Raw genomic sequence first — 26368 nt, forward strand, 5'->3', positions numbered from 1 at the left:
TGCAGGCTAAAGATTGGCAGTATGTAATACTGTATATGAGATGTGCTGTAATGGTCCCATGTTTTTTATGATTGCCATTGTGAATCAAACATTCTGAACCATATAGAAATATGCAGACTATCTTTAAACTGATGGCATATGATGTGATTTATTCACAAATTATGTTTGCTATTCCTATTCCTTTATTGAGAACACAATAGTGCTGATTCTGAACTCTTCAGTTTGGTTCCTTGTAAATTACCATGAAGATGGAATAGGTGATCCATATCAATATCATAGTTTTTCAATTTGATACATTATATCGACTTTCAGAAAATAAAATAGCTATAATGGCAACTAGTTTTAATGTACTGAAGTAAACGTGCATCACATGTAGGACAAATTGTAGATATTATTCCAGGTTCACTTGTGACGTTCTGACCTTATACTAAAAATATTAGACTACTATTTAATATACCATCATCTTGGTACTATTTTGTCATTATGATGGTGACATTTGAAAATGCAGGGCTGTTTCCATGCAAGAACAAAGAAGGTGCCTTTCCCCCCATGCAAAATGTAATCACTAATTATCGTATAGGTTCAATGAGAAATGTTAATTGAACATCTGAGCAGTGACAAAAGTAAAACCTACTCTTAAAGAAAACATACTAATGGCACACAGACAGTACAAGTACATTACTACCTTTCCTAATATGTATAGTGTTTTGTATCCTACACAAATGTAATATATTTTAAATGTAAATATAGTTGTGTGACGATCACTGGAGTTGAGAGTCCCTAGACTTCAATTCATATCACGGTCAATTAATTAAGCTCACGGCGTGCACGCGCGTCGTGCCCTGTCTGGTGTGGGAGGGGAGGGAGGTAGACAACTAGACATGGTGCCGCGCGCCTCCAGAGTACCAGACAGACAGACAGAGGCCTGCCCTGAACGCTGCAGGTCCTGGATGATGATGATGAGCGCGGGACTGGTGCGTGCGTACCCGCGAGACCTTGGCCGGGGCCACGTAGCGAATCGATAGGGTTCCATCCAGTGGTGACTGTTGAGGGTGCACACACGTACACACAATAACACTGTAACACATATACTTACATGTTTATAACCACATCTGTCTGGTAACACACTGCTCCACATGAACACACGTAAAGTAGGTGGATGCAGAATGCCAGCCAGAAAGGCGCGTGCAACGCTGAATCTGTGCAACTCTGATTGCACATCATGCAAGAGGGAGGGCGCTCTCTGCGAAGGTAAGCCAGCCAGCAGCGTCCACATACACACTGTACGTTAACTTGTTTTATTTATTTACACATAAATGACAGTCCTGTACAATGCAAGAAAATGCGGAAAAACGTGCACGCAGAGGCTATGGTGTCGTAGCTTCGAAGTGAATTGCGTGAGCTGAAGGTAATATTGACTTTGTGACAGGCGAGTTCAGTGGGTTTGTCACAGCACAGCACAGTCTGCTTTTTGTTAGGAAAGCGGGGCTTTTTTTAATCTTGCACGACAAGCTAGCTCGGCTAACGAAGCTTGACATCGGGATTTCCATCTACTTTGATGTGTGCCAGATGATCGTCACTAGTTTAAATAAAACGTGCAACATCGGCTGTGAATGAACGTTACATAAAGATCAATGTTAGCTAAAAAGCTAGCTAGCTGTGATCTGGGCGGTTTGGGACGCACACAAAAAAAGTGAAAGTCGTTTAGCTTTGGTAAGCTAATGCAAGTCTGCTAACAATACCTTTGTGAAGGTATGGTGCACGATTACATAATTGTTTTACACGGTGTCTATTGTTCTATGACTCATAAGTCTCATAACCACCTCGAGCTAATACAGTATATATAGCCATGTCATGTGCGTGCAGTTAGTAGTTGTATTGCTAGCTGGCTAAGTAGCCCAAGTTGCTCAGGCCTGCAGAATGGTACTGTTCTTCAGACGAGTCTACAATGTTGCCTTTTTAGTTTTAACCCTTTCTTTGCTGCGCACCGCGCTAGACTGGCAGGTCAAAAGGTTGGCCTTTGAAGTCAAATCAAACAGACGTTACAGCCCGTTTCCATTTGTGTTGCAATGCAAGTGCTTTTGAGGAAAATGTGTATTATTCACATACCTTCCCATATTTCATATTTTATTTGTTCTTGATTAATTGATAAAGCAAATAATTTTAGTTATTTTCACTGGCAGGAATATCTCACTTTCTGGATTATTATGTGACTTATTATTCACATACCTTCCCATATGTATTTGTTCTGGCTTTGATCAAGCAAATTATTATAATTTTTCACACCAGGGAATGTCTCTTCCTGGAATGTTTCCATTTTCTTTTTCCTGAATGGGCTGTCTGAAATTGAACTCTGCAATCTTCAGTCTCTCCATCTATTCATGGAATCTGGACACATCCTATATGCATGACAATTAGAATTGACACTTTAGTTTTTAGTTTCCCATGATGCCTCAGACTTGTTGCCAATACTCTACACAGCAGCCAAAAGATTGAGGCGCTATACTCGAAGCAGTAGGGTGAAATACCTCCACGGGCATGGAGCACCCCTGCAGCGCACCACACACAGTGTGCTGGTTAAGGTCTTATGAGTTTGGATGGAGTCAGGAATGTGAACCCTCACATGTTGCTCTCTAAGTTGTGAAATGGAAAGCTCATTATTAAAGTTTATACTAAGAGGGAGCAGTGTGTAATGATAGTACATGGTAAAGGTGGTGCTTCTGAATGCTTCAAATGTGCTGTCAGCCATCAAGACTTGTATTTTCGCGTGTCCTTTCTCTTGGTATTTATAGTTTTGTTTTTAGGAAAGCCTGGTCCAGTCTAGCATCTGTTGAGCTTTATGTGATACAGAAAATAAATGAGGATTGGGGCCTTGGGCTGCTTGCTATCTTTTCCAACATGAACCCTATCATCCCTAATGGGGCGAACATTTAGCAACAATGGCAAATCTGTCTGACAACGTGTCGCAGCGTGAAGCTTGTAGATTGGCTATTTTCGGTCAAGAGGTTTTGTGTTGAAGGAGGTGGCCCCTACTGGGGGTCTATGAAGTATATATAGGGGTTAAAAGGTTACGTGCGAAATGAGACTTTATTTTTATCGACCAAAGGGTCGCTCGTTTATTTTTACATTTGTTATTATATAGGGAGCAAAATTTATCTCTGAAAGATGTCCAAACTGAAAAAGCCAATTACTAATGGTTGTCATTCAACTATGTTTGACCTCAGCTTGCTGACAATATAACTGCGTAGGCTAATTAGTACCGATATGGAGAAGTCTCCCTACTTTCCACATCAAACGAAAGAGTAATTTCACTGTGAGTGAAACTGTGACATGACTCATCATGGCCAACGATAAGCAGGATTCTACCAAACATGGGTCTTACATAACCGTGCTGTAATGTGTGTTTGCGTGTGTGTTTTGACAGAATGTTGGCCGGTGAATTCATCACTCTTGATCCATTTAAGTTTTACTAACCTGGGGAAATCTGCAACAAAGTTGATTAATGTTGTGTTTTAACTGGATGGCTAGATGGATAGATAAACAAACCAACTTTTATTGATGTCACAAGAGAGAGGATGCAGAACAGCAGTAGGCATGAAACACAGGATAGATCCAGGATGGAGTAAAGAGATACGGCTAAGATTCAAGAATAAAATAAATACAAAAAAACAACCAACCAAACTAGATTGGATAAGAAATTCTAGCCTGGCCATTCTGCACATGGACTGATCTGTTGGCATAATATGAGCTAAATAAATATAAATATAGGCAAAAGTATTATGTATAATCTATAACCTTTAAGCCTAGATACTTTCATTAATAAAACAAGTATGCCCATGCCATGCATACAGGTACTTTCATTTATCCATGAAAGCATCTAGGCCTGTTGTGTGTGTGTGTGTGTGTGTGTGTGTGTGTGTGTGTGTGTGTGTGTGTGTGTGTGTGTGTGTGTGTGTGTGTGTACAGTGTCCGACAGCAACACCTATGACGCTGTTGAACAAGTGCTGAGCCCTGTCGCTGTCAAGTGTTTGTCACACAGGCAGTGTCACTTATCTCTGCACAAACTTACATGATATTTCTTGCTAAATGTCTCTCACTTTCACAAGACAGATGATTCTATATATATATATTATACCTGCTGCTAATGTCTTTACTTGAAAACGAGACTGATGGATAGTCTGCCTTTATTTTCTATTTTGACCATGCACCTGGTCCTGGTGTATTTGATATTGATGATTGTTATCTAATAGTTTGACTACATTTGAAACTGCAAAACATTGGGAGCTTGTGCTAACTATAATTTGATCCAGTCCACTCTTAAAACAAACAAAAACAAATATGCAAGTTGCAACAATGTTGTGATGGATATGGATATGTATGTATCGTACAGTCAATCTAATCTATTGACGATAAAACATTTACATTTGTTCGCCTAAGCAGGCCTCTAATTATGATACTAGTTTATATAGTAGTCCATGAGAAAAAGTGCTAGAGTGAATGAGCAGTTAATCCAAACATAGAATGGAACACAGAATTTTCATGATTGTTCATAGGCGAGAAGCAGTACGGTTTTGGCTAATAGTTTCTCATACTATTTTGTATTATACACACATTGTCTGTCCCGATGAAGGTCTAATTGACCGAAACGTCGACCAAATAAAGAACCTTTTTTTGGCAAGTGTCTGACAGTGTGATCACTGTGATGGACCTCTTCTTTGTCTTTCAAAGACACCCTTTTCATTATTCATATTTTACACACACACACACACACACACACACACACACACACAGGATAATCTGTTAGACTTTTGTGTCTCAGGCAGCCATGTGAGTTGAGTTGCTCTGTCAGTACACAGTTTGCCCTCCCCCTTGGTCTTAATGCTCTCAGAGCTGCTGTCCAGTTCTTGGAAAGGATCAGAGTGAACATGCACAGGAAGACAGGTGCATCTCGGCATGAGAGTAGTTTGTATAGAACAAATTAGACATTCTTTAACCACACTTACCACAGCGATGCATGCATGCAAGTTTGTCAAATTAAATTATGATTCATGCATCTTTTGACTATAATTTAACAGCAGATACAGTGTGGATGACTGTCATTTATATTATTAATGCCTGTTTATTGCCTTCCAACAAGATCAAAGGACAGGAGTAAGGCTCCCTAGTCCCTACACACTATAGGACTTTTAAAGTTGTCGGGGAGTCATCAGATCCTTATGAATTTCACACTACAAAAGTATTTTATTTTTATTTATTTTTAACCGGTTGTCATCATATCTTTGTGGCTTTCACACTAGAAGATTGATCACCGACTAGGGATCACACACTGCAAGAGTTCACCAAGACACGATCCAGACCAGATGCATATAGGCTACTTTACTTGTTTTTTAGTTCAATTCATTTTGTAGTCTCACATAGGAGCAGGATCCCGTGGCGCATGTAAAAGTCTCTCTCTCTCTCTCTCTCTCTCTCTCTCTCTCTCTCTCTCTCTCTCTCTCTCTCTCTCTCTCTCTCTGCACACACACACATAGGCTACACAGGGCGAGCAAGACAGGAGTCACTAAATCTTGATTTTCATTAAATAATTCGGTCTCTCTGCGTCTCTGTGTGTGTGTGTGTGTGTGTGTGTGTGTTTGCGCGCGCAGCCGCGCACACACGCAGCGCATGTCCAAATGTTTGTGCTAGCCTGCAGCGTAGATTCCCTCGCGGTTTCATCAACATTATTCAAGTGAGATGCGTTGGTTTTATAGACTATTTAAAGGTATATTCAGTGATTTCACTTATTTCAAATATCACTTTTTGTTTAATTTTTTGTGATAATCCTCCCTATTATAGAGTGTGCTGACCATATAACGAGTTCCTCCCTATCCCCAGTGAACCGCAGGGGTAAAAAAAATATGTTATTAGCTACCAATATGCATGACATTTGTCTTTGCCCAAGGAATAAGTAGGATATGACACCTGAATCTACCCACTGAATAAAGGTTATATAAAAATGTATTTAATATCATCTATCGATACAGACTGTCTGGGAGCACAGCTGTCCTGTTCTCTCATTGGCTGTAAATACAGACCTTCTCAGGGGAAGTCGCAACCCCGTTCATACTGTATGTGTATGATGTCCAGTTGAGAGAGTCAAATATCAACCTGCTAGATATTCAGAAACGCTCAGGAAGGCATCGGCGAGCGCTTTTATTGCCGCTGGATCTTCTCGCAGAGCCTTTCACACACAGCGATCAAAACCGTGGCGATCAAAGCCCAATCTTGCATCAGATCGGGGGTTTTGTCGGCGAGCGCCAAAAATGCTCCCCGACAGCATAATCGGAGCAAATATCGTGCAGTGTTCTTAGGGGTGTGGGTGTTTTCACACCCAACACCCTATTTGGGTTCTCAGAAACCATCGGTAGTTTGGGACTTATAGAGGAAGACTCACTTGGCTTACCTACCTTGTTGTGTTGTTGCATGTTATAATTGAAAACTTAAATTTAGATCGGACTGTCTTGAGGGACTTGGCAAGCTTTACTGATATTGGGGATTAAAAATCTGGCTAACATCCAATGTGTCAGCTTGCTTGATTACACTGTTTCTCACTCATTGTTCTTTTTTTTTTATCTACCTTCACTGTAAATTAGAAGAGAAATGTGTATGGTTGCGGTAAATGGAAATCATTTTGAAATGTCCTCAGCTTATATCTGTTAGTCTTTTTAGCTGGGAGAGAATAGATTGAGGCAAACTGAAGGCATGTGTCTGTCTTGAGTTGAGACGAGAGGATGTTGTCTTTGAGAAATGTGTTTGTGCTCTCTGGAGTAGGTGCAATTTGCAAATACAGAAACCGCCCTAGTGTGCACAATGCTGCACATAGTATTTTGGCTGCTAGTGGTTTGGGGGTCAACCTACTGTCACTCAGGACACAGGGTCATAGAGCAGTACCCAGGTGCAGATTATGAATACATTTACAATGTCATCAGAAACAAGATTGTCATGGCCCGGACAGTTAGCTCAACCGTCTGGTAGGGATGGGTCTGATTAATCGATAATCGTTAATAGGACCTGAAATCGATTATTAAAATTAATAATCGATAATCGTTTTTTCCTTTTTTCTTTATGAAAATCTGTTGGAAAGGCAATATTGTCATCCAAACAGGACAGGGCTATAGAGTGTACCAAAATCGCCTTGAGGGGGCATCAACGTATGTGTCACGTGGTAGCGGCCGCCATACTTGTTGGCTTGTCTGGTTTGTTTACATTGAGCGACTATCCGGTGTGCTTGGATACGTTCTTTTTTTAAACTGACCTCACAATGGTGCAGACTTGCTCAGTAAATAAGTGCCACAGCAGGTCACGTCGAGGGAATGAGCCAGAAAACGGAATTCGATTTTCAGCTTTCCAGCATGGAGACAGCATCAAGGAACCCAGATTGACGAGTTTACAAAAAGACATAGAATGGCTTGGATCTCGGCTGTACAGCGCACGGGCACAGAGACATAACGTTCAAAGTATCTAAGCACAGCCGTGTTTGTTCACGACATTTTCCTTGTCCTTGTAAGGTATTTGGGCCCAACGTTCTTTCTATCCATCCTGGTGTTGGTTCACTATGTTGTCGCCAAGAACGAGCACAATATTTACAAAAACATACCACCGTCACTCTATTCTGAGTGATGTCACTGTGGGCTAGAATTTAAAGCCAACAAGAATGGATCCGCTAGCTTTTCAGACGCCGCCCCCCTCTTGGTGACGTACACGTTTTTACACCCTATAGGTCTGGTCTACCAAAGTGTGCAGATAGATTCCAATCAAGATACAGGTTTGGAGGATTTAGCAGATGTTGGGAATTTACCTAATCAGGCCTAGGCTGGGGTTGCTATGGTGATCAATTGGTTCAACACTGGTCCAGGGACCACCAGTGGTACTTGAGGGGTTAAGGTGGTCCTCATCCTAAAGATGGAGTTAGTAACCAAATGGACCCATATTAACTCTCAAGAGTTAAAGTTATTGTTAATCATCTACATCAGGTGGTACCCCTTGGGGGGAAGAATGTTTTATTTGTAGAAAAAAAAGTCAAATCGATTTTCATTTTGGACACATTTACACATCCCTACCGTCTGGGCACCTAGGCTGCTGAGCCAGCCTGAGGCGTGCCACAGGTTCGACTCCCGTCTCGACGGCCTTTGCCACGTGTCTTCCCTCCTCATCTCTCTCCCCATTTCCTGTCGGACTACTTTCATCATATCAATAAAGGCAGAAAAAGCCGAAACAGTATCTTAAAAAAAAGATTATCACCAGTGATTTATTTATGCATACCAAATTTGTATTCTGTGCATTTTGCTCAGCTATGAATGTTGTGAATAAATTCATCTATTATCTATCTATTAGCGGTTCCAAAACCTTTTTGGCCATGCACCCCCTGTTACTTCCTGACCTAGCTGACACACCCCACACGGAAATATAAATTGCATTAAGCTACATAGAGACGTACATCTATTTTACAAGAGTAAACCTGTGCGTCACATTAGCTCGGGCCCGGATTGCTGTTTGGCAACACTGCTGCTGACTTCCACGGACACACTCACTGTGCTCACACGCCACGGAGCACGGCCAGCCTCCCGGGACCTCGCGAAAAAACACCCTCCGATCCCGCCACAATGTGCGCGCCAGACCTGGTGCAAAGATTTGCGTGTAATACCCAAATTTACTACATTTACCCCAAAACACACACCTAGCCCCAACATAGCCCCCGCACTGCATGTTTGGAAGGACACAGCTTAATGTAGGGGTCACCGATTGCTGTGCAGCAAAACACAGCTGTGATTGGCCAGCCAGCCAGACACACACACACACTATCGCCACAACACCACAACATGCACAGTCGGATGCCAATTTATTCCGCATTATTTATTTCACAGTCCCACCACGGACTCATAGTAACCTCGCATCAGTGTCACTGCAGATACGTGTTCACAGTACTGTACTCGCATCGCGTGAGTGGACGTGACGGGGGAGGGGGACTTGAAGTATGTGTGTGTGGTTTGATTTCAGCATGTTTTACTCCCATGCACATTTGCGCAGTGCACACCATAGGAGAAATCGGATTTTCACCCTGGGAATTTTTCCCACCCAATGCATGTTACAGTCAGATTTCGGGACACTGTCGTATGTCGTTGCTCCAATACAATCACTAATCAAAATAATACAAAACGACACATAATAATAATAACCCATCCGTAGGGCTGACCCAAAAAAATCGATTAATCAACGTTCAATCGATACGCACGGGAATCGATTTTTAAATTTTGAATCGAATAGTCATTTAAAAAAAAGCGTCCGCTTTTGGTCCGCGAGACGGCCCCATTTGGTCCGCGAGCCATGCTTGCGCCTCGCAGCACCTCGCAACGCCTCCTCTTTCCCCGTGTTAACAAGGAAGGCAAGCGCATGCACCACAGCTCAGTGGACATTAAATATAGGCTACCTTGTTTGATAAGTCATATAAAAACATTACTTACACGAAAATGAAAATATAAACTTCACAGATTATAGATCACTTGGAATTATAACAATCTGTTGAGTATTGCCTGAATAATGCCACTATAAAATCTCAACTTTTATCGATGAGCCATTACGCTGCTTGGATTCACATGGTGAGTGCGCTCAGTGCACCGAAGAATTGATATTTTTTGCTCCTACAGACCCAGACCAAAACACCTTTTCTCTTTGGCATTTAATTGCACCTGATCGTATTATTGTAATAATGTAGCATATACTATTTGCCTGTGTTTTGTCTTTTAATTATGCTTTTTTGTTTTGCGCCGATGGTGATGCGATGCTCCACTTGTTTCAGCCTGCAGGCCTACAGCACTTTGGTCAGCTTTTATTGTTTTAAATGTGCTATATAAATAAAGTTTGATTTAGGCCTATATTGGAGCAGGTGCTGGCAAATAACTAATTACTGTAATGCAGTGAAGTTGCGCAAATGTCAACTCAATTAGCAAGTGGAGCTGCATGCATTCTGCACTGCAGTCTGCAGATCTCTTCTTAGAGTTTACTTTAATATTATGGTTTACTTTCAACCATAAACCATAATATGATTGACAAACCTTGGATTATAATTCTTCATCGACCAACAGCGCATGCAGCATGACTATGAGGTAAATTTAACTATGTGGGATTTCTCCATCGGCATCGCATGTCGATAAAAAAATGGGATTTCACTAGTGGCATTATTCAGGCAATACTCAGATTGTTATAATTCCAAGTGATCTATAATCTGTGAAGTTTATATATTTTTTCCCATACGCACACTCACAGTCACATTAACTTTATGATCAATCAAATCAACCGTGGTTGATTTTATTTCTGACAAGTGTCAGGCTTGAAAAGTTCATTCATGTTACCGTTCGTTTACAATTGACAGAGGAGTTTGGATTATATATATTTTTATTTGATGGAGAGGTAATGCCTGTTTCAGGCAGTTGACTTGTTACGGTCGGATGTTTTATTAAGCCAAATTATTTGTGCGTCACTGCTTTCATGAAGGCTGCAAGCCTGCTACAGTTGTTGCTTATTGTTTAAAATAAATGAGACCAATACAAGCATGCCTTTCTCTCCGCTATATCGTTGTTTAAGCCAAAGAGTCACTGCTCGCGCGCGCACCCCCCCCCCCCCCCCCCCCCCCCCCCGTTGACGTTTCGAAGCGTCGACGTTCGAAACGCGGGAATCGATTTTGAATCGATCATCAAATACGGAATCGAAGGTCAGCCCTACCCATCCGTTACTACATGTGAAGGGCACAATACTGGGTTTAAAAACACAGCTGAACATGAAGTGGAGTCTGTCAAATCCCGCAATTTCACTTCTTCCCATTGCGCTGCAACGTAACTATAGGATGAGCCCCCTGAAGGGTGGCGAAATTCTACTTTATCCACCTATATATGAACCTGAATATGGCATATATATGCAGCATATACTTGCCATATATTGGCATATATTGTTAACTAATATATTTAATGCATGCCCCACCCAATTATTACGTCTGTCGCTTTTATGCCCATATATGGAGTTATTTGTCAGGCATGCCCAAATATGGAGTCTATGCAGATGTCAATACATCATTGTGATGTCAGAACAGGCCAGCTCCATATATGGAGATCTAGGGGGGTGATCAAGTAAAGCAAAGTAAAGTTCTTTGTTTACCCAGGGAAGTGGACTAAGCTCAAGATGCTTGTTTACAGCCACACCCTGCTCATAGAACATTTCATGGTAGGGGTTCAATGCCTTGCTCAAGTGCACTTCAGCGGTGGTCATTTTAACGTGCCGGTCCGGGGATTCGAACTGGCGACCTTCCGGTATCAAGAACGCTCCGCAAACCGTTCGCCCACCGCTGCCCCAAGTGTGATCAATTGGCTGATTTGGGCCCTGTCCAGAGCCTGGGCAGAGGCTTTTGTGCTGGTTCTAACTTCTGGATAAAGGTGTATCCCACCAACTCAAGGCACTGCACTCCCTGTGGTGGTGTGGAACGTGTGTGTTGAATTTGGTGGGGCAAACGGTTCTCAAGTTACGTGGATTACAGACTTATACACACGTACAGAGATGTGGTGCATTTATAGATGGATGGATGGATGGATAGATCGATTAGATGTGGTCAATTATTCTATAGATATCATTGAGTGTTTGAAACTTCAAACCGCTATTTATAATAATAAATACAGAATGACAAAAAGGAAAAAAACTGCCATTTAGGACCAGCTTTCTGAACAATTTCAGGGAGACGGGACATCTGGGTGTGTAGTAGTTCTGAGAAAACGTTCTTAGACCAGTGAAACCACCTCATCACATGACAAGTTCTGAATGACATCAATTTGTAAATGCATGCTCCTTCCAAACACTTTGAAGGAGCATGTATTATGGTTATGGTTTATGGACTATAAGGACTGCTAAAGGTGACAAACCTTCCAGCATCAACAAAGTTTACCAGTATATTGCTTGTGACTGGATGTTGGTAGTTACTAGTCTGAATATAATTGCTTGAATTGACAATGACAAAAGCGTTGCCTCATTGCCTAGCCAGTCAGAAGTTAAGACCTAAATCCTTTTTATGCCTACCTATAATTTGTTTTGATTTAGAGTTTGAATCTTTTCTAAGTCTTTAGCCATCAATCATTGATGGGCGTACAGAAGTCAACAAACCATGTATGAATGTTCCTCTTTTAGAGCTGCTGAATTTTGCATTAATTGTAGTAATAATAATTCTACATGCCTTCTTTTATAATCGACGTGATATAATCAACAATGTACACTCATCAAACCGTCATCATCCAAAACATTCTGAATTAAAGTTGCATATAGTGATTGTGTATTTAGGCAGCTGCCTAACAGACAATCTCTGCATTACATCTACACTCCTCATACACTTGTGAAGCCTGTGGTTGGCTCACACACATGACACTGAAACTCTTGCGGTGAAGTGTAGCGATACTAGCGCTGAATCTTGGTTTGTAGTGCTGAATCTTGGTTTGCAACATTTTATATTGGCTGTAGTTTAGGTTCAGAGACAGCCTCTTGCGTAGAACGGAAAAACATTTTCTCTAACTTATCTCCTTGTGTCTCATTTGCTCTATCTTATTTCCTAGGTCACACTTGGTGAATGAAACAAGACAGAAATCCTTGTTGCAGCTCAGCGTCTGGCATTAAAGCCCATCTTTACCTGCTCTGCTCTGAGGTGTAAAAAGAGGCGCTTTCTGCACATCAACCACCTGAAGAGGAAAACCAAATCGGCAAGGCTTAAACCATCAGCAAATAAGTGGAGCTTCAAATTTATCAGAGAAACCAAAACTCTGATTCTGAAGTCTGATTCTTAGACGTATGGGAAAAGATCTGCAACAAGCTGCATGTCTTTCCAGCGGTCCTACCTCCCTCGGAAAACATGGAAGCCCTTTTTGAGTCTGGTTGAATGTGTCTTGCCCTCATCCTCTCCTTCCTTTCTCTCCAGTAGTGGGAGGGGTGGGGGACTGGTGTTGTCCCCCCTGCCCCTCCTCATAGACTAGGTGAGTCTTAACAAGGCAACGCTGCGCTCGTTTTCATCCCCTGCCTACTGTCATCTACTCTCTGGTCGCCCTTTCTCTTCATGACATCCTGCCAGAGCCTCAAAGAAGAGGTGTCTGTTCCTAGCCGTGGCGCTATGTCCCAGGAGGAAGGCCGCAGGACACAGGTGTCCCAATCCTACTTTCACTCCCCTAACCAAGATCTGGACCTGCCAGGAAAGCTCTACAAGCGTGAAGGTGCAGGTAAACCTTTCTCGGTGCTGGTGGACAATAAAATTGCAACCAAGACCACCATGGGAGACCAGACCCTTGGCCAGTTGCCCACTCAGCAAGTGACCCCACAGCAGCAACAACAGCAGCAGCAGTATTACAGAGAGGGAAGAGCAGGGCTGGAGGTTGGGGCGCAGGGGTCCCAGGCTGGGAACGGGGGAACGCCTGAGGACTCTGAGGACAACGAGGAGGAGGAAGAAGAGGGTGACGATGAGGATGGGGAGGAGGAGCAGGAGAGCTTCAAGCGTGCGCAGATCATCGTCGAGGTCAACTTGAACAATCAGACCCTTCATGTATCCAAAGGGGACAACAAGGTGGAACCACCTGCAGATGGCTCACCCATGAGTGGTGAGGAGGAGGAAGAGGAGGTAGAGAGTCCTGACGACGATGAAGAAGAAGAGGAGGAGGAGGAGGAAATTCAAAGTCGAAGAACGAGATCTAAGAGGGCACGCCGTGCCGCTAGCAGCACTGCAGTGCGCAGCCAGCCGCGGAGGAAGAGCCTGCGAACGGCCCCGAGCGCGCCCGCCACCGGCATGACCACCAGGGGGAGGCGGAAGCGCGGCCAGCAGCCCAAGAGGAAGCGGAGGACAACCAGGGCCACTGCCTCTTCTACTGGCACCGCCGCGGGGGGGAAGGACGACGGCGATGAGAGGGAGGTGCTGGTGTGTGAGAAGTGCCCCCGTGTGTTCAACACGCGCTGGTACCTGGAGAAGCACATGAACGTCACACACAGGCGCATGCAGATCTGTGACAAGTGTGGCAAAAAGTTTGTCCTGGAAAGTGAGCTGGCCTTGCACCAGCAGACCGACTGCGAGAAGAACATTCAGGTAACGTTGCATGTTGGGCCGTGGGCAGATATAACATATGTTGCATCGTTACGTTTGTGTTTAGTTTTTTTGCATTATGGTCATGTTCTCTCTGAAAGTTCTGTGATTTATACAATACAATGGTACACATTTCATGATGAACAAAAAACATTTAAAGGATCACACCCGTGTGAAGTGAGGGGCGCTAATATATTAAAGTCTAACTCAAAAATAATCTAAGCATGTGGATCTCTGCATCCACTTAGGAATGGTGTGGCTCCAACGTGAATCTTGGCATTCATGTGGGCAGTGTCTAATTATGACGTCAGTCACCTATGAATTCATGTGGGCAGTCTATTTATGACATCAGTCACCTATGAATTCATGTGGGCAGTCTATTTATGACATCAGTCACCTATGAATTCATGTGGGCAGTCTAATTATGACGTCAGTCACCTATGGTGTGTAATTCCAAATTTGTTTCAGCCGATCAGAACCCCATTAATTTCCATGATAACATTTTGTTAAATATTTCAAAACATTTTAAACTTGAAGAAATTAGATACTTCTGTGGCCAGTAAGAGGATTTGTCAATTAACCCTTACATAAGTGAAAGCGCAAGGAGAAAAATACTTCTAAAACACCTAAGAGAGAACTCAAAATAACCACTATTGTGTTCCAATCTCTGTAATTATTACTACAAAATGGTTACCACCCTGAATAACCAGATTAAATTCAGTTGTTCGATCCCTGGATGATGTAGGTGTCTAGGGTGAACCACATAAACTTGGTATAGAGGGTATGCGCGTGACATCATCATACCCGGAAGTTATGCGGGAACGCCTACTGAGTGTCAAAAAGCTACTTTCTGGCCTTGTCAGCCCATACATTACACAGAAAAGTCATATTTGCATTAAATGACTTTAGACAACATTAAATTAACTTTGTCACTCACTTTGCCACTCGATCTGCCATTCACTTTCTGCATGCGCATACCCTCTATAGCAGAAGGTCAAATTTGTGATGTATTTATCTTTTTTTTGTGTGAATATCTTTCACATTTTGTAAATTCATCTCAGATCCACTGTTCCACATTTGGGCAAGACGGTCATCATCAATAATATGACATCAGAGATTTACAGGGAAGATGAGCCGTTATTACACCCTGACTTGTTAGTTGTTTTATCAAGAGAATTATTGATTAAATAAACAAGCATGCTTCATTTGTGTGGCTGCTCTGAGCAATTGGTATTTATGTGTCAGTCCCACGGTCTTCCTTTATCCAACCTTGAAAGCCTTGCTGCCTGCTGCATTATGGTCTGACCAGGAATCATTTAGTGAGCTCTGATCAGGAGGCTGTTCTGTTAAACCAGTGGTTTTCAACCTTTGTCATATCACGGCCCATTATTTATTCTGCATTTGAGCCACGGACCTAGCCTGGCTCCAGCCCTGAATCGCTACCATTAAAAAAATATGTCCTGGCGATATACGAAATGAGTGAGGGTCAGGCTACCACGGACCACCATTTGATGAGATTTATCCTCTCAAAACTAAAGAATATTTTGTTGTCGTTGCATGAGTTGCACAATTCCATACTGAATTTTTGTTGGAGATAGGAGAGATAACAGGCAAACGTTGATTAAAATAACAATTCTTCTACATTCTCTAATTATGTAGTGTAAAATGAAACCTAAGTGTATTTGTTTTCACGTTACAATCTCAAGAGTTAAATATTTGGTTACCAACTCCATCATTTATCTGGGGACCACCTGAAACCTCCTCAAGGACCACTGGTGGTCCCCGGGCCACTGGTTAAAAACCACTGTTAAACCATTTGGAAGATGCATAGGGATTTCAATAGACTATTCCAGGCACCTGAAGGTTAGCCTCTGAAACAAATTGGCCAGCAGAGGGAGTCAGAGCATAGTAAGACGGCTGAGGCAAATGGGAACTATACTGCCATGGTGTCTGGATGGTGTCTGTTTTATTTTTTTTACTAACTGGTGCTACCTGTTTTCTTGTTTTGTTGTCTGTGTGTGTGTGTTGTTTCCTCTTCAGTGCGTCTCTTGCAATAAATCCTTCAAGAAGCTGTGGTCGCTACATGAGCACATTAAGATTGTGCACGGCTATGCTGAGAAGAAGTTCTCTTGTGAGATTTGCGAGAAGAAGTTCTACACAATGGCTCATGTCCGCAAGCACATGGTTGGTGAGTGGAGACTAGTTCTATCCTGCTGTGCTCAGTGGGCAGTGCACAGAGTTGTGGAAAACCTTCCACACCCCAATGGGACCATAAAGGCCATAAAGACCATAAGCCTAGTTCAGACCAAAGATATGTGAAGAGCCCAGCTGAAACGTGCAACCACCTGCAGCAGAAATTGCAACATTATAAAACTGGACAGTCCGCATACACAGTTTACACAGCAACCTCTTGCACGTCATTCAATTTAATCTTTAAAAAAAACAAGGAAAACATGTAAAATAAATGGTACAAAACTTAATCCACAGGCCGAACATACAGGCATTTTAACCAATGCACCCTTAGTCTGTCATGTCAGCCTACTGTACTTCCATTATGCACAAACTCGAGTCCAGTAGCTGACAGCACATCATCTTTTCCTGTTCTATTTGGCTCTTTCGGGCTATGGGATATTCAGTAAACGGCTGTCCCTCCCAAGTATGGGAACAAAGGTTATCACGCATTTGTGAATCATCTTGACAATATTTCCAGAATGCAAACAGTTGTGAGAGCAACAGTTGTGATAATCATTATTTATGATGCGTTCTGAAACGTGTTGCTTGTGATTTGACAAGTGGAATCTAGGGTAAATCAGCCGGAATCAGCTGCCCTGCAACGTGGTAATTCAGACCGCTGAAACAGTTCTGTCTCATCGTGAATCTCTGGTCTGAACTAGGAATTCGTGTGATATTATCATATATATATATATATATATATATATATATTACACACGGTGGATAATAAACTTCATTAGACAATTTTATTATGGGTAAAATTAATCCAGTATGAGATTACATTTAATGCTTTTGAGAATTCATCTTTATTTTCTTTAACCTCATTTGTTGGCTTTTGACAGAGCTTAATGAAAGAATCAATAATTTATACATCAATACATTGTTTTTTGCAGTATTGTACTTTTATGCGTAATACTTTTCCCTATGCAACAATGCAATGCTAACTTTTTCCATCCGCTAGCATTACTGCCCAATTCCAGACATTCAATTAATAACGTTTATATTTAATCCGATGTCTTTTTATTTAAGTTTCTCATAAAGTAACCTTAATCCATGTTTCTTTTAGTAACTTTAACTTTATCTTGCAATTTATTCCCCTGTCCCTAGAAATGGACAATAGTGCACATAGTTTGGTAATTGTGAAAGTCCTATCCAATTTTGGGCACTTCATTCTGCTCATGTCGGCATTATTATATTATTATTGTTAATATTAGTTTTATGCTTTTATTCATGGTAGTACAGTGACTGTGTAGAGAGACAGGAAACGTAGAGTAGGGGAGTGACATGCAGCAAATGGTAATCGAAAGGGGACTGGCTAGACACTACTAGTGTCTTCATTTGGATAAATTGTCTGCGATTAGATACAGTTATGCTATATCCAGGACTCAATCTTTGTGTCTTTGTCCTCTCTCTCCTTTCAACCCCCACCCCCCTTCTCTAGCCCACACCAAGGACATGCCTTTCACATGTGAGACATGCGGCAAGTCCTTTAAACGCAGTATGTCGCTAAAGGTTCACTCACTCCAGCACTCTGGGGAAAAGCCCTTTCGTTGTGAGGTGAGAAACACAATGTATCTCTTTCTCTCCCTCTCACCGTCTCCCTCTTCCATGTTGCACGGCAGCTGTCAAAAGTATCTGAAGAGTTGCTGTATTAAAAGTTATTGACATAGCAAGCCATTCAGTGCAGAGGACTTAAATCTGATATGTCTAGATATAAAGCAATAACTATGCAGATTTCAGGCAACCTATCCATATAATAGTTGGGTCTTTTTATTTTACTAATACTCACACTCACATAATGCCTTTAATCCTGTTTAACTGGATTGATCGATTGATTGCATCTGTACAGTGTACAGTATGTTACCCACAGGCATGCCATGCCAACGTGTGAACCTGTTAAAGCTACTGTACGTGTTGGCATTGAACTCAGTACTCAAACATTGACTGTCTATTTGTTTCAAAAGGAGATTCATGCTTGAAAATAGGCAGTAGGAGGAGACACTTGTACTGTGTGGTTTGTAACTGTTCCTAAAATGTCTTTCATATGTACAGTGTCCCTTGCATAATCTTCCATTGTACTGTTATGTATTCGTAGCAGATGTGCGCGCCGAAGTCTGTTCCCAAGTCAAACATTACTAGACCCTGAATACACATGGTCTACCAATTCAGTGGGACTTTGGATAAATTAAATGCACAATGTTTGCCATTGGACTCTAACCAGCCTGGGTTCTGGATGTGTTGTGACCATCAGGATGAATGTTTTCCAAGCCTGTTTTTTTCCTGCTCATAATGGTTGATAAATATACTTGTCCAAATACTTCACTTCTGCGGAAGCCTTTAACATAGAGGATGTTTAACCCACCCAAGGCCTTCAATTCATGTGGTTGAACCACAAGTGAGTACAGAACATGTGTGGCTGACTACTCCCTGATGTACGTTTCTGTGGTTGTACGTTGTATGTAAAGGATTACGCTGTATCTGATTGTATAGTCCTGCTGTCTTTTCTCAGTAGGTGTTCTCTAAGTAGTAATTAAAGTAATGTAAGCATAAAGTCCATTCTCAAATGAGCACCCACCCAACCAGGCCACTGGAATGGAAGGTCAAAGCTAAACGGGTCTGGGTCTGCTTTTTAAGATTCAAGATTTTTGTCAAAGATAGTCCTGAGGACGAGATCTTCAAAGATAGTCCTGAGGACAGACAAATTACCAAGTATGGCGCCAAATGTGGGGACAGAAAAATGTCCATGTATGGCGCCAAATTTGAGGATGGAAAAATTACCATGTATGGTGCCGAAATTGGTGCTGTGATTGGCCGGAAGGTGTGCCATTCTGCGCTTATTGCCTGTGCGTCGCATAACGGGTGAATATTGTGTGTGCATCACCCGTTATGACAGAGCAAAGACAATAGAGGACAGAGCCCAGACCCTCCTTCACCTGGGTGAAATGTACTCACAAATGCATTCAACCAAATTTGCCGCATTCAGCAAAATAATATTTGTCATATCCCCAAACAGCCCCGGGTATGGACTAGTCGTTATATAATATTGATATTTGAATGTGCCCTTGAGACTGTGTGTCCTTTAACATTTTAGTCTTATCTGGATCTCTTCTGTTCTAGAACTGTGACGAGCGTTTCCAGTACAAGTACCAGCTGCGCTCACACATGAGCATTCACATCGGACACAAGCAGTTCATGTGCCAGTGGTGTGGCAAGGACTTCAACATGAAGCAGTACTTTGACGAGCACATGAAAACACACACAGGTGAGCCACAAACTCACAAGGACAGACATTCACCTGGCAGCATTTAGGCTCTTTGATATTGAAAGCCTCCCACTGTCGAACGTTGCTTTTTGGGAAGAGTTACGGATACCAATATTTAGCCAAACAATGTCACTCACTCTCAGTCAGCAAGTCTCTGTGCACTCATCTAAAAAAGGAAAGAAAAAGGGCGTCCACTAGACGACTGCTGCAGTGGTATTCGCACAGAGACTTCACCCAGTCCTTTTTTTATATAATGAAAGGGAGGTATCGCATCAAAGACGAACCTCACATATATTGCGGCTTTTAATGACTACCCAGACACATGCTTTATTACATCCCTCAGGTTTTCTTTCCCCATGGCCCGTTCTATTTCCAAAGCTGAATTGAGCACGCTGCCTGCACCTCCTTCTGTGCGTTTTTCTGGCGTGGGTGGACCCTTCTATTTGAGAGGTGTAATTACTGTACCCTCTCCTCTCGCTGCTGCTACCGACCAATTTAGCCTTCAGCCATGGGGGACACACCCAAGTGATGCTCTGTAATAGGCATCACATACTGTATGCCCACACACACGAACATGAACATAAACTCCCATAGTTCCTCTAGCTTTTCTGAGCTTTTTCAAGTTTTTGAGTTTTGTGCACGCACGCACACACACACACACACACACACACACACACACACACACACACACACACACAGAGAAGGCAGCCATACTGTATTAACTACAGTAGCACCTTTTTATATTCCCTGTCCATTTGAAAGAGTTTCCCACCTAACACAGCCCAGTATAAGGCATTTGGAGAGCACATCAGAAGCCTGTAAGTGGGATGGTGGTGTGGGTGTTGAAGGTCACCATAGAGGGAGGTTAATGGGAGTAGTTTTCCTGAGAGTGCCATTGCTCACTTTCACATCTCCTCTCTGAATATAAAAGACAGCATTCCTGCAAGTGGGTGGGTTGATGGCAAAGATTTAGTTTTTCTTTTTCTTTTTTGCAACTCATTAGCATTTTTAAGGGGGGTTAACTAACTCCCCGTAGGCCTATACAAACTTGCTGCTTTTCGGCTAAATTTGAACATTCTGGATCCATGTGAAGTTTGAAGAACCAAAGGGATTTTGTTCTGGAAGGGCAAGAAGGGCAAGCAAGAAGTGGCCTCTTTCAAAACACAATCCATATGGTGCAGGACCTATGAATGGGTAAACTCAATGCACTTCATTGGGAGGGTATCAGCTGTCTTCAAGCACGTGCATCCAGTGATTGTCTGCAGAGATACTTGTCTAGCTTTGTCAGTGGAAATAAATACAGGTGGTTATTCAGAATCAGTTTTACTAGTCACATCACAGGTAGCAATGAGGACGGAGGTAAGGGAAAGAGATAGAAAACAAGCGATAGAAAAGATGTTTAACAGTTATGTACAGTATATATATATGTGATGGCAGGTACATGATATTTTGAAAATGTTCTATTAGAAACATTAGGCAGTCATTCAGGAGTCCAGAGTTGATGTTGGCTAGACCACACTCTCGCATTGCATAGAAACATCAGCATCATATGCAGGTGTGTCCTTGTTATTTCGAAACATAAGCGTCATATGCAGGTGTGTGCATAATGTGATGCCTTAAGGATGGGTAAAGAAATAGCAGCAGCAGGTACAGTGTTACTTAATGTGCAGTTTGTGCCGCATGGGGCGAAACAAGGTACGGAACAAAAACTACATATTTCACAATCCTTGGCCTCAGCCGGCCCGGATGGTTAGCTCAGCCGTCTGTGCACTTCCAAACCATCCGGACAGCATGCTGCGGGTTCGACAGGTTCGAGCCCGACAGCCTTTGCCGCATGTCACTCCCCATCTCTCTTCCCCCTTTCCTGTCTGACTACTGTTCCCTATCAATAAAGGCATAAAAATCCCCCAAAACAAAAAACACCTCAGCCAGGCGGTGTTCATGGCTTGTTCAACAAGGTTATATAAAAAAACACATTTTTCACATGGTTAAAAAACACCTCAGGCAGGTGTTCAACAAGAGTGGGCAGAAACCATTATTGTGTGTTGAGGGATTTGATACAGCCTCCGCTGGTCATAAAATGATTGTTTTATGTTTATATACTGTACTGTACTGCCGTTACCCGATCTCCCTCTCCTCTGTCTCCCTGCAGGCGAGAAGCCTTTCATTTGTGAGATCTGCGGGAAGAGCTTCACCAGCCGGCCCAACATGAAGCGCCATCGTCGGACCCACACAGGAGAGAAGCCGTACCCATGCGAGGTCTGTGGCCAGCGCTTCCGCTTCTCCAACATGCTCAAGGCCCACAAGGAGAAGTGCTTCCGGGTCACCAGCCCTGTGGTCTTACAGGCCAGCGGCCCTCCTGTGCCTCTCCGGGTCTTTGCCAACACCCTCTCCTCCCCATCCTCCGGCCCAGGCCCCTCGGCTGCGGTCGCCCCGGCTACCGTGTCGGCCCCACTGGGCCTCAGTCCACCAGGAGGGGCTGTGCCTCAGCGAGGCCCCATGGGACACTTCTCCCACATGCACCACTCGCACCTACATCACACACAGCACCTAGCCCAGCAGCACCTCCCGAACACACAACAGCACGCCCCGCCTCACCACCACCTGTCCGTGCCCCCTGTATCCCACTTGCCCCCGCCCCCCGCCCTTTTCAAGAGTGAGCCCCTCAACCACTGCGGGCACGAAGACGGCGGTTACATGCACCACATGCCCCCCTCTGACAAAGGCCCGGGAGCTCCCCAACACCACTGAACTATGTTCCAGGCCTACTAGCCCGCACACCGGACCACACCTTGTTCGTTCTTCTTACATACCTGGTCCCGCCTCAGTTTCTCTTAAATGATCACTTCAACGGTTTCAACTTTATCTTATGGTCCTCCTCAGTAATGCTCACTTTAAAATCTCACATTTTCCATCTACTTGATCTGTGTCTCAAAGGAGGGCCGTGGACAGTTCAGAAACCTATCTACCAGTGACTTTATCGTCAGTAGGCAAGTTTGGACATTTGAAAGAAGATTTAAAACTTTCTTTCCTCTTTATTTTTGAGGCGTGCTAGCCCCTCCTATGCCCAGCTTTGTGGGTCTGTGTGAACACAAACATTGTCTGATCATCCCATAGCGATGATTTGATTGGTTGAGCAAAGTACATATTGAAGAAATCGCCCCTCACTTCAGTGTGATTTTTGTATTAATGCAGTTTGGAATCCCTGTCAGTGATGTCAATGGTAGGAAGGTTTCTGAACTGTCCATAGCCCACCAATGAGATGCAGAGTAAGCGGACAGAAGCGTCTTATAATGATTAAGATATAGTTGAAAATGGGAGAAGTGCTTATTCAAACTGTACGGTCACTAGATTTGGAAGGCCCCCCTCAAACATGGTAAGGGACATTACATGCAAAGCAAACACACCTGGGTGCTTGTGAAAGACTAATATAACCTCGGTACACAATAGATAACTGAGAAGCCTACTTAGATACCACACTTAACTGACATATGAATTTTACAATTTTGAGAAACATTTTCATGAGAACATATTCTTAGGAAATCTGAATAGATTCATTTGTAGAATTCCTTTCGCAAAAGATGGGAACGTTTAACGTTGATTTTTACCTTCTTCGCATTTGCGCCTGTGAGTAAGGTCGTCAAAGACCTTAATCTTAGTATATCAGTATGACTAATGGTTGCAAGTCCAAGCATTTTGCTCAGTGTGTTATCCGTGTAAATTCCCACAGTTCTGGGCAATGAATGTCCTAACCGCTTCTAACAAGTCTGTCTTTTGACATATAGGGGCTGCTATTCCTCAGATTGTCAACAGCAGTAGTACAAGATGCAGTGCTATACGTAGGTCACGTTGGGGTGGGGTAAATAGGACACCTGTTAGATCCAGACAGAGTCTGGTACGGAGATTCATATGATTGTGTAATGGTGCTTTCCATTCCAATACTGCATAGAGTTCTTAACTTTGCTTTTCCATTCAAGGGTCGCAGTGTAATTAATATAATTATATGTGTATTGTGTCATCATACAGAAGTATAACATTGTCTCCATTTTGAGGTAACCTCTGGACCGGACATATTTTATGAACAAAAGAATAGTGCCAGTGATCTTTAATTAGCCACAGTCACACAACCCTCACATTTACTCACCCACGCCTCTCAAACCTCGGCTTTCAGTACTGTTGTTTTTAGTTAACAGGTGACTCAAATACTGCCACTGTGAGGGGGTCGCACATATGGCCCCACTTGGATATCTCTTCTTTCACGGCCAATTTATGCGCCGTCGTACAATGGTGTCTCATGCCGAAAGTAGCCTATCTAAAAGCAGGATATATTGGCCTGCAATAACATGTAAGATGTTCTAAGAAAGTTACTCAAAACGGAGTAACTGTTGAACATCAACTCACAAAACCACAGGATAGTTGACAAATTAACAGATCCCTCAATGAGGTATTTAGCAGATGTGAACCCATATGAAAGTACTCAAATGAATACTGAACACACTAGATCAGCAATTTTCGGCACGACTTTTGTACAACAAAGTATAAATTGTTCGTAGCTCTCTCTCTCTCTCCTCTCTACCTTTCTTCCCTTGGCTGCTGTCCAAATGATACGGGTTTAAGGTCATTTGACATGATACAGTACACAGACTTGGGACCTTTACTCATCACAGTTCTTCACTGACTAATATGCATATTCTAATCAACCTATGTTCCACAGTTTGGTGTGGGGCTTTCTTTTTTATGTAATCCATGAGTTTGTTTGTTTTTTATTTACTTACAGTATACTGTACACACCATTGACAGTTCCTTACACACGGGCAAATATGTGTCAAAACCTATTGAATGTTTCCTATCTGGAATGATGGCAGAGGCTCGATGCTGTTTATCAATGTTTTATAGAAATGATTCTCAGAAAATCTGCTCTTCGGTTTCATACTATTGAATGGTTCTCATCTCTAGTGTAGATATATACTGTGGTTACCACATATACATTCTCAGAGAATATGCTCTCCTCAGTTTCAAACTAATGAATGGTTCTCATCTCTAGTGTAGATATACTGTGGTTAGCACATCATAGGAAATGTTAGAGATTAAAAGGCAATTTGTATATTGTTTCTAATACACTTACATTTCTTGTATAGATAGAATACTCAAATCATCACAAGAAATTACATTTTATTAATGTACTGTCCCAATTGGTGTGAATGTTATGTGTTCAAAATGAGAGGAAATGGTAGAAAAGGCTTCTTGAGTATTTGGAATGGTTTTAGTTTCTTGATGGGAGCGGCTGTTAAGAGATGTGTGTGTGTGTGTGTGTGTGTACGGTATGTACAGTATGTATGTGTGTGTGTGTGTGTGTGTGTGTGTGTGTCGCTGTCTGGCTGACTCCCTGGTGCTCTTGTGCGCTGCTTTTACACATCTTACCCCAATATTTGTGTATGTTTTAGGGATACCAGAAAAGAAATGACCAATAGCATTAAATACAGCATGACCCATCTACTGCCTTGCTGGCATTTAGTCCTTTTAGAGTGGTTCAAACTTGATAAGCTATGTGTCCCTCCTGGTTTTTAGACCTGCAAGTATCCTGCCATTTCTGTGGATCTTAATACCACAGTGTTTGCTTATCAAAATGTCCCCTGTCCTAGTTCACTGCTGTGCTTAGGCCTCTTTTGCAGTATGGAACTTTGTCTTTTTTTTTTATTCATTTGTGTATATCCTCTGCACTTTACTGCTGCGTAAGTGAGGCGCAGGGAAGGGAGGGACTGACAATGCATTGTGGAAGCAGAGAGTGATGTTTTTGGCTGCATTGGAGACAGCGGTGGTGGTGATTAATTTGGTGAGCGGATGTTTTTAGGCAAAGGGAAAAGGAGGAGAATCAGATTGGAGATGGATAGTGTGGAAGGGACCGCGGCAAACAAAGGACAATTCGTTTAGGTTGTGCATACAACCTATTTTGTTTTTTAAAACCACATTGACCCTATTTTGGCCATGCATGTTTATAGATGAAAATCTTTGACTTTTAGGAGATGAGATCAGCTATTTTTGAATATTGTATAAAACAGGGCTGGCTTAAGTTAAGAAATGTACTTTCACTCGAATGTGGACCTGCCCCCCATAGTCTGACAGTCCTTCTGCTTTGTGGTTTTACACTAGTCCCTCCCAGCTTCTTCTGAAATTCATGAGTAAAATCCTGAGTACTAATTTAACTGTGACATTCAATTGAACTCCCACAGTTAAATCAATACTCGGGATATGAGTGTGCAGCCTTCCGTTTGTTGGAATTCTCTTCTGGAGTTTCCTCTTGTCTTGTGCTTGTCTTTGTTCCAATTGGCTGTATGATTCTCCTCCTCTTTTCTTTGTTGTATAGAATGCACTTTCTACTAAAAATCTTGGCTAGTTGAGAAAAAAATAACATTGTATATTCTTTAAAGATGTTTAAAAAAATCAATATACTTTTTCCCCTTTGTATTTTTAACCACTTAATGTAGCATTGCATATTTTATTATTGTGAGTATCTGGTACAAAAATGTGCAGCTTTATACTGTCCTGAGTTGTCCTTTTTTTGTATGTCTCTGGAGGTTGAGGAGAAGTGGAAATGTTGGGCCTTTTTTGATAATGTACATTTAACTGACTCTGCTAACTTTGAGAAGTAAAAACAAGTAGCCATGATTATCACACTTTGCGTTTTTTGACTTTTTGACTGAATGATAACTGTATTAGCCACTACATGAATGATAACGGTATTAGCC

At 42.4% G+C, this 26368-nt stretch overlaps 1 protein-coding gene across 3 annotated transcripts; it reads left to right on the forward strand.

Moving 5' to 3' along the window:
- The first annotated feature begins 1044 nt into the window (after nucleotides 1–1044).
- On the forward strand, nucleotides 1045–26289 carry znf652 (zinc finger protein 652). 3 transcript variants are annotated; one of them, XM_080775594.1, is made up of 6 exons: nucleotides 1045–1251; nucleotides 12624–14131; nucleotides 16169–16316; nucleotides 17802–17917; nucleotides 19478–19622; nucleotides 21775–26289. In XM_080775594.1, exons 2-6 carry the CDS (start codon nucleotides 13118–13120, stop codon nucleotides 22371–22373), a joined length of 2022 nt encoding a protein of 673 aa, XP_080631720.1. In that variant the 5' UTR covers nucleotides 1045–1251; nucleotides 12624–13117; the 3' UTR covers nucleotides 22374–26289. The 3 variants fall into 3 exon arrangements, with proteins under 3 accessions (XP_080631720.1, XP_080631722.1, XP_080631721.1); XM_080775596.1 differs by having other exon boundaries at nucleotides 1245–1283; XM_080775595.1 differs by lacking the exon at nucleotides 1045–1251 and adding an exon at nucleotides 1283–1408.
- Nucleotides 26290–26368: the final 79 nt, after the last annotated feature.

This window comes from Protomyctophum bolini, assembly GCF_963924005.1.
Source record: "Protomyctophum bolini genome assembly, chromosome: 11".
Lineage (NCBI taxonomy): Eukaryota > Metazoa > Chordata > Actinopteri > Myctophiformes > Myctophidae > Protomyctophum > Protomyctophum bolini.

Coding starts and splice junctions, on each gene's coding strand:
- znf652 (XM_080775594.1), top strand. CDS start 13,118: ATGACATCCTGCCAGAGCCTCAAAGAAGAGGTGTCTGTTCCTAGCCGT. Junction 16,317..17,801: donor TGTCCGCAAGCACATGGTTG/GTGAGTGGAGAC, acceptor CCCCTTCTCTAG/CCCACACCAAGGACATGCCT. Junction 17,918..19,477: donor AAAAGCCCTTTCGTTGTGAG/GTGAGAAACACA, acceptor CTTCTGTTCTAG/AACTGTGACGAGCGTTTCCA.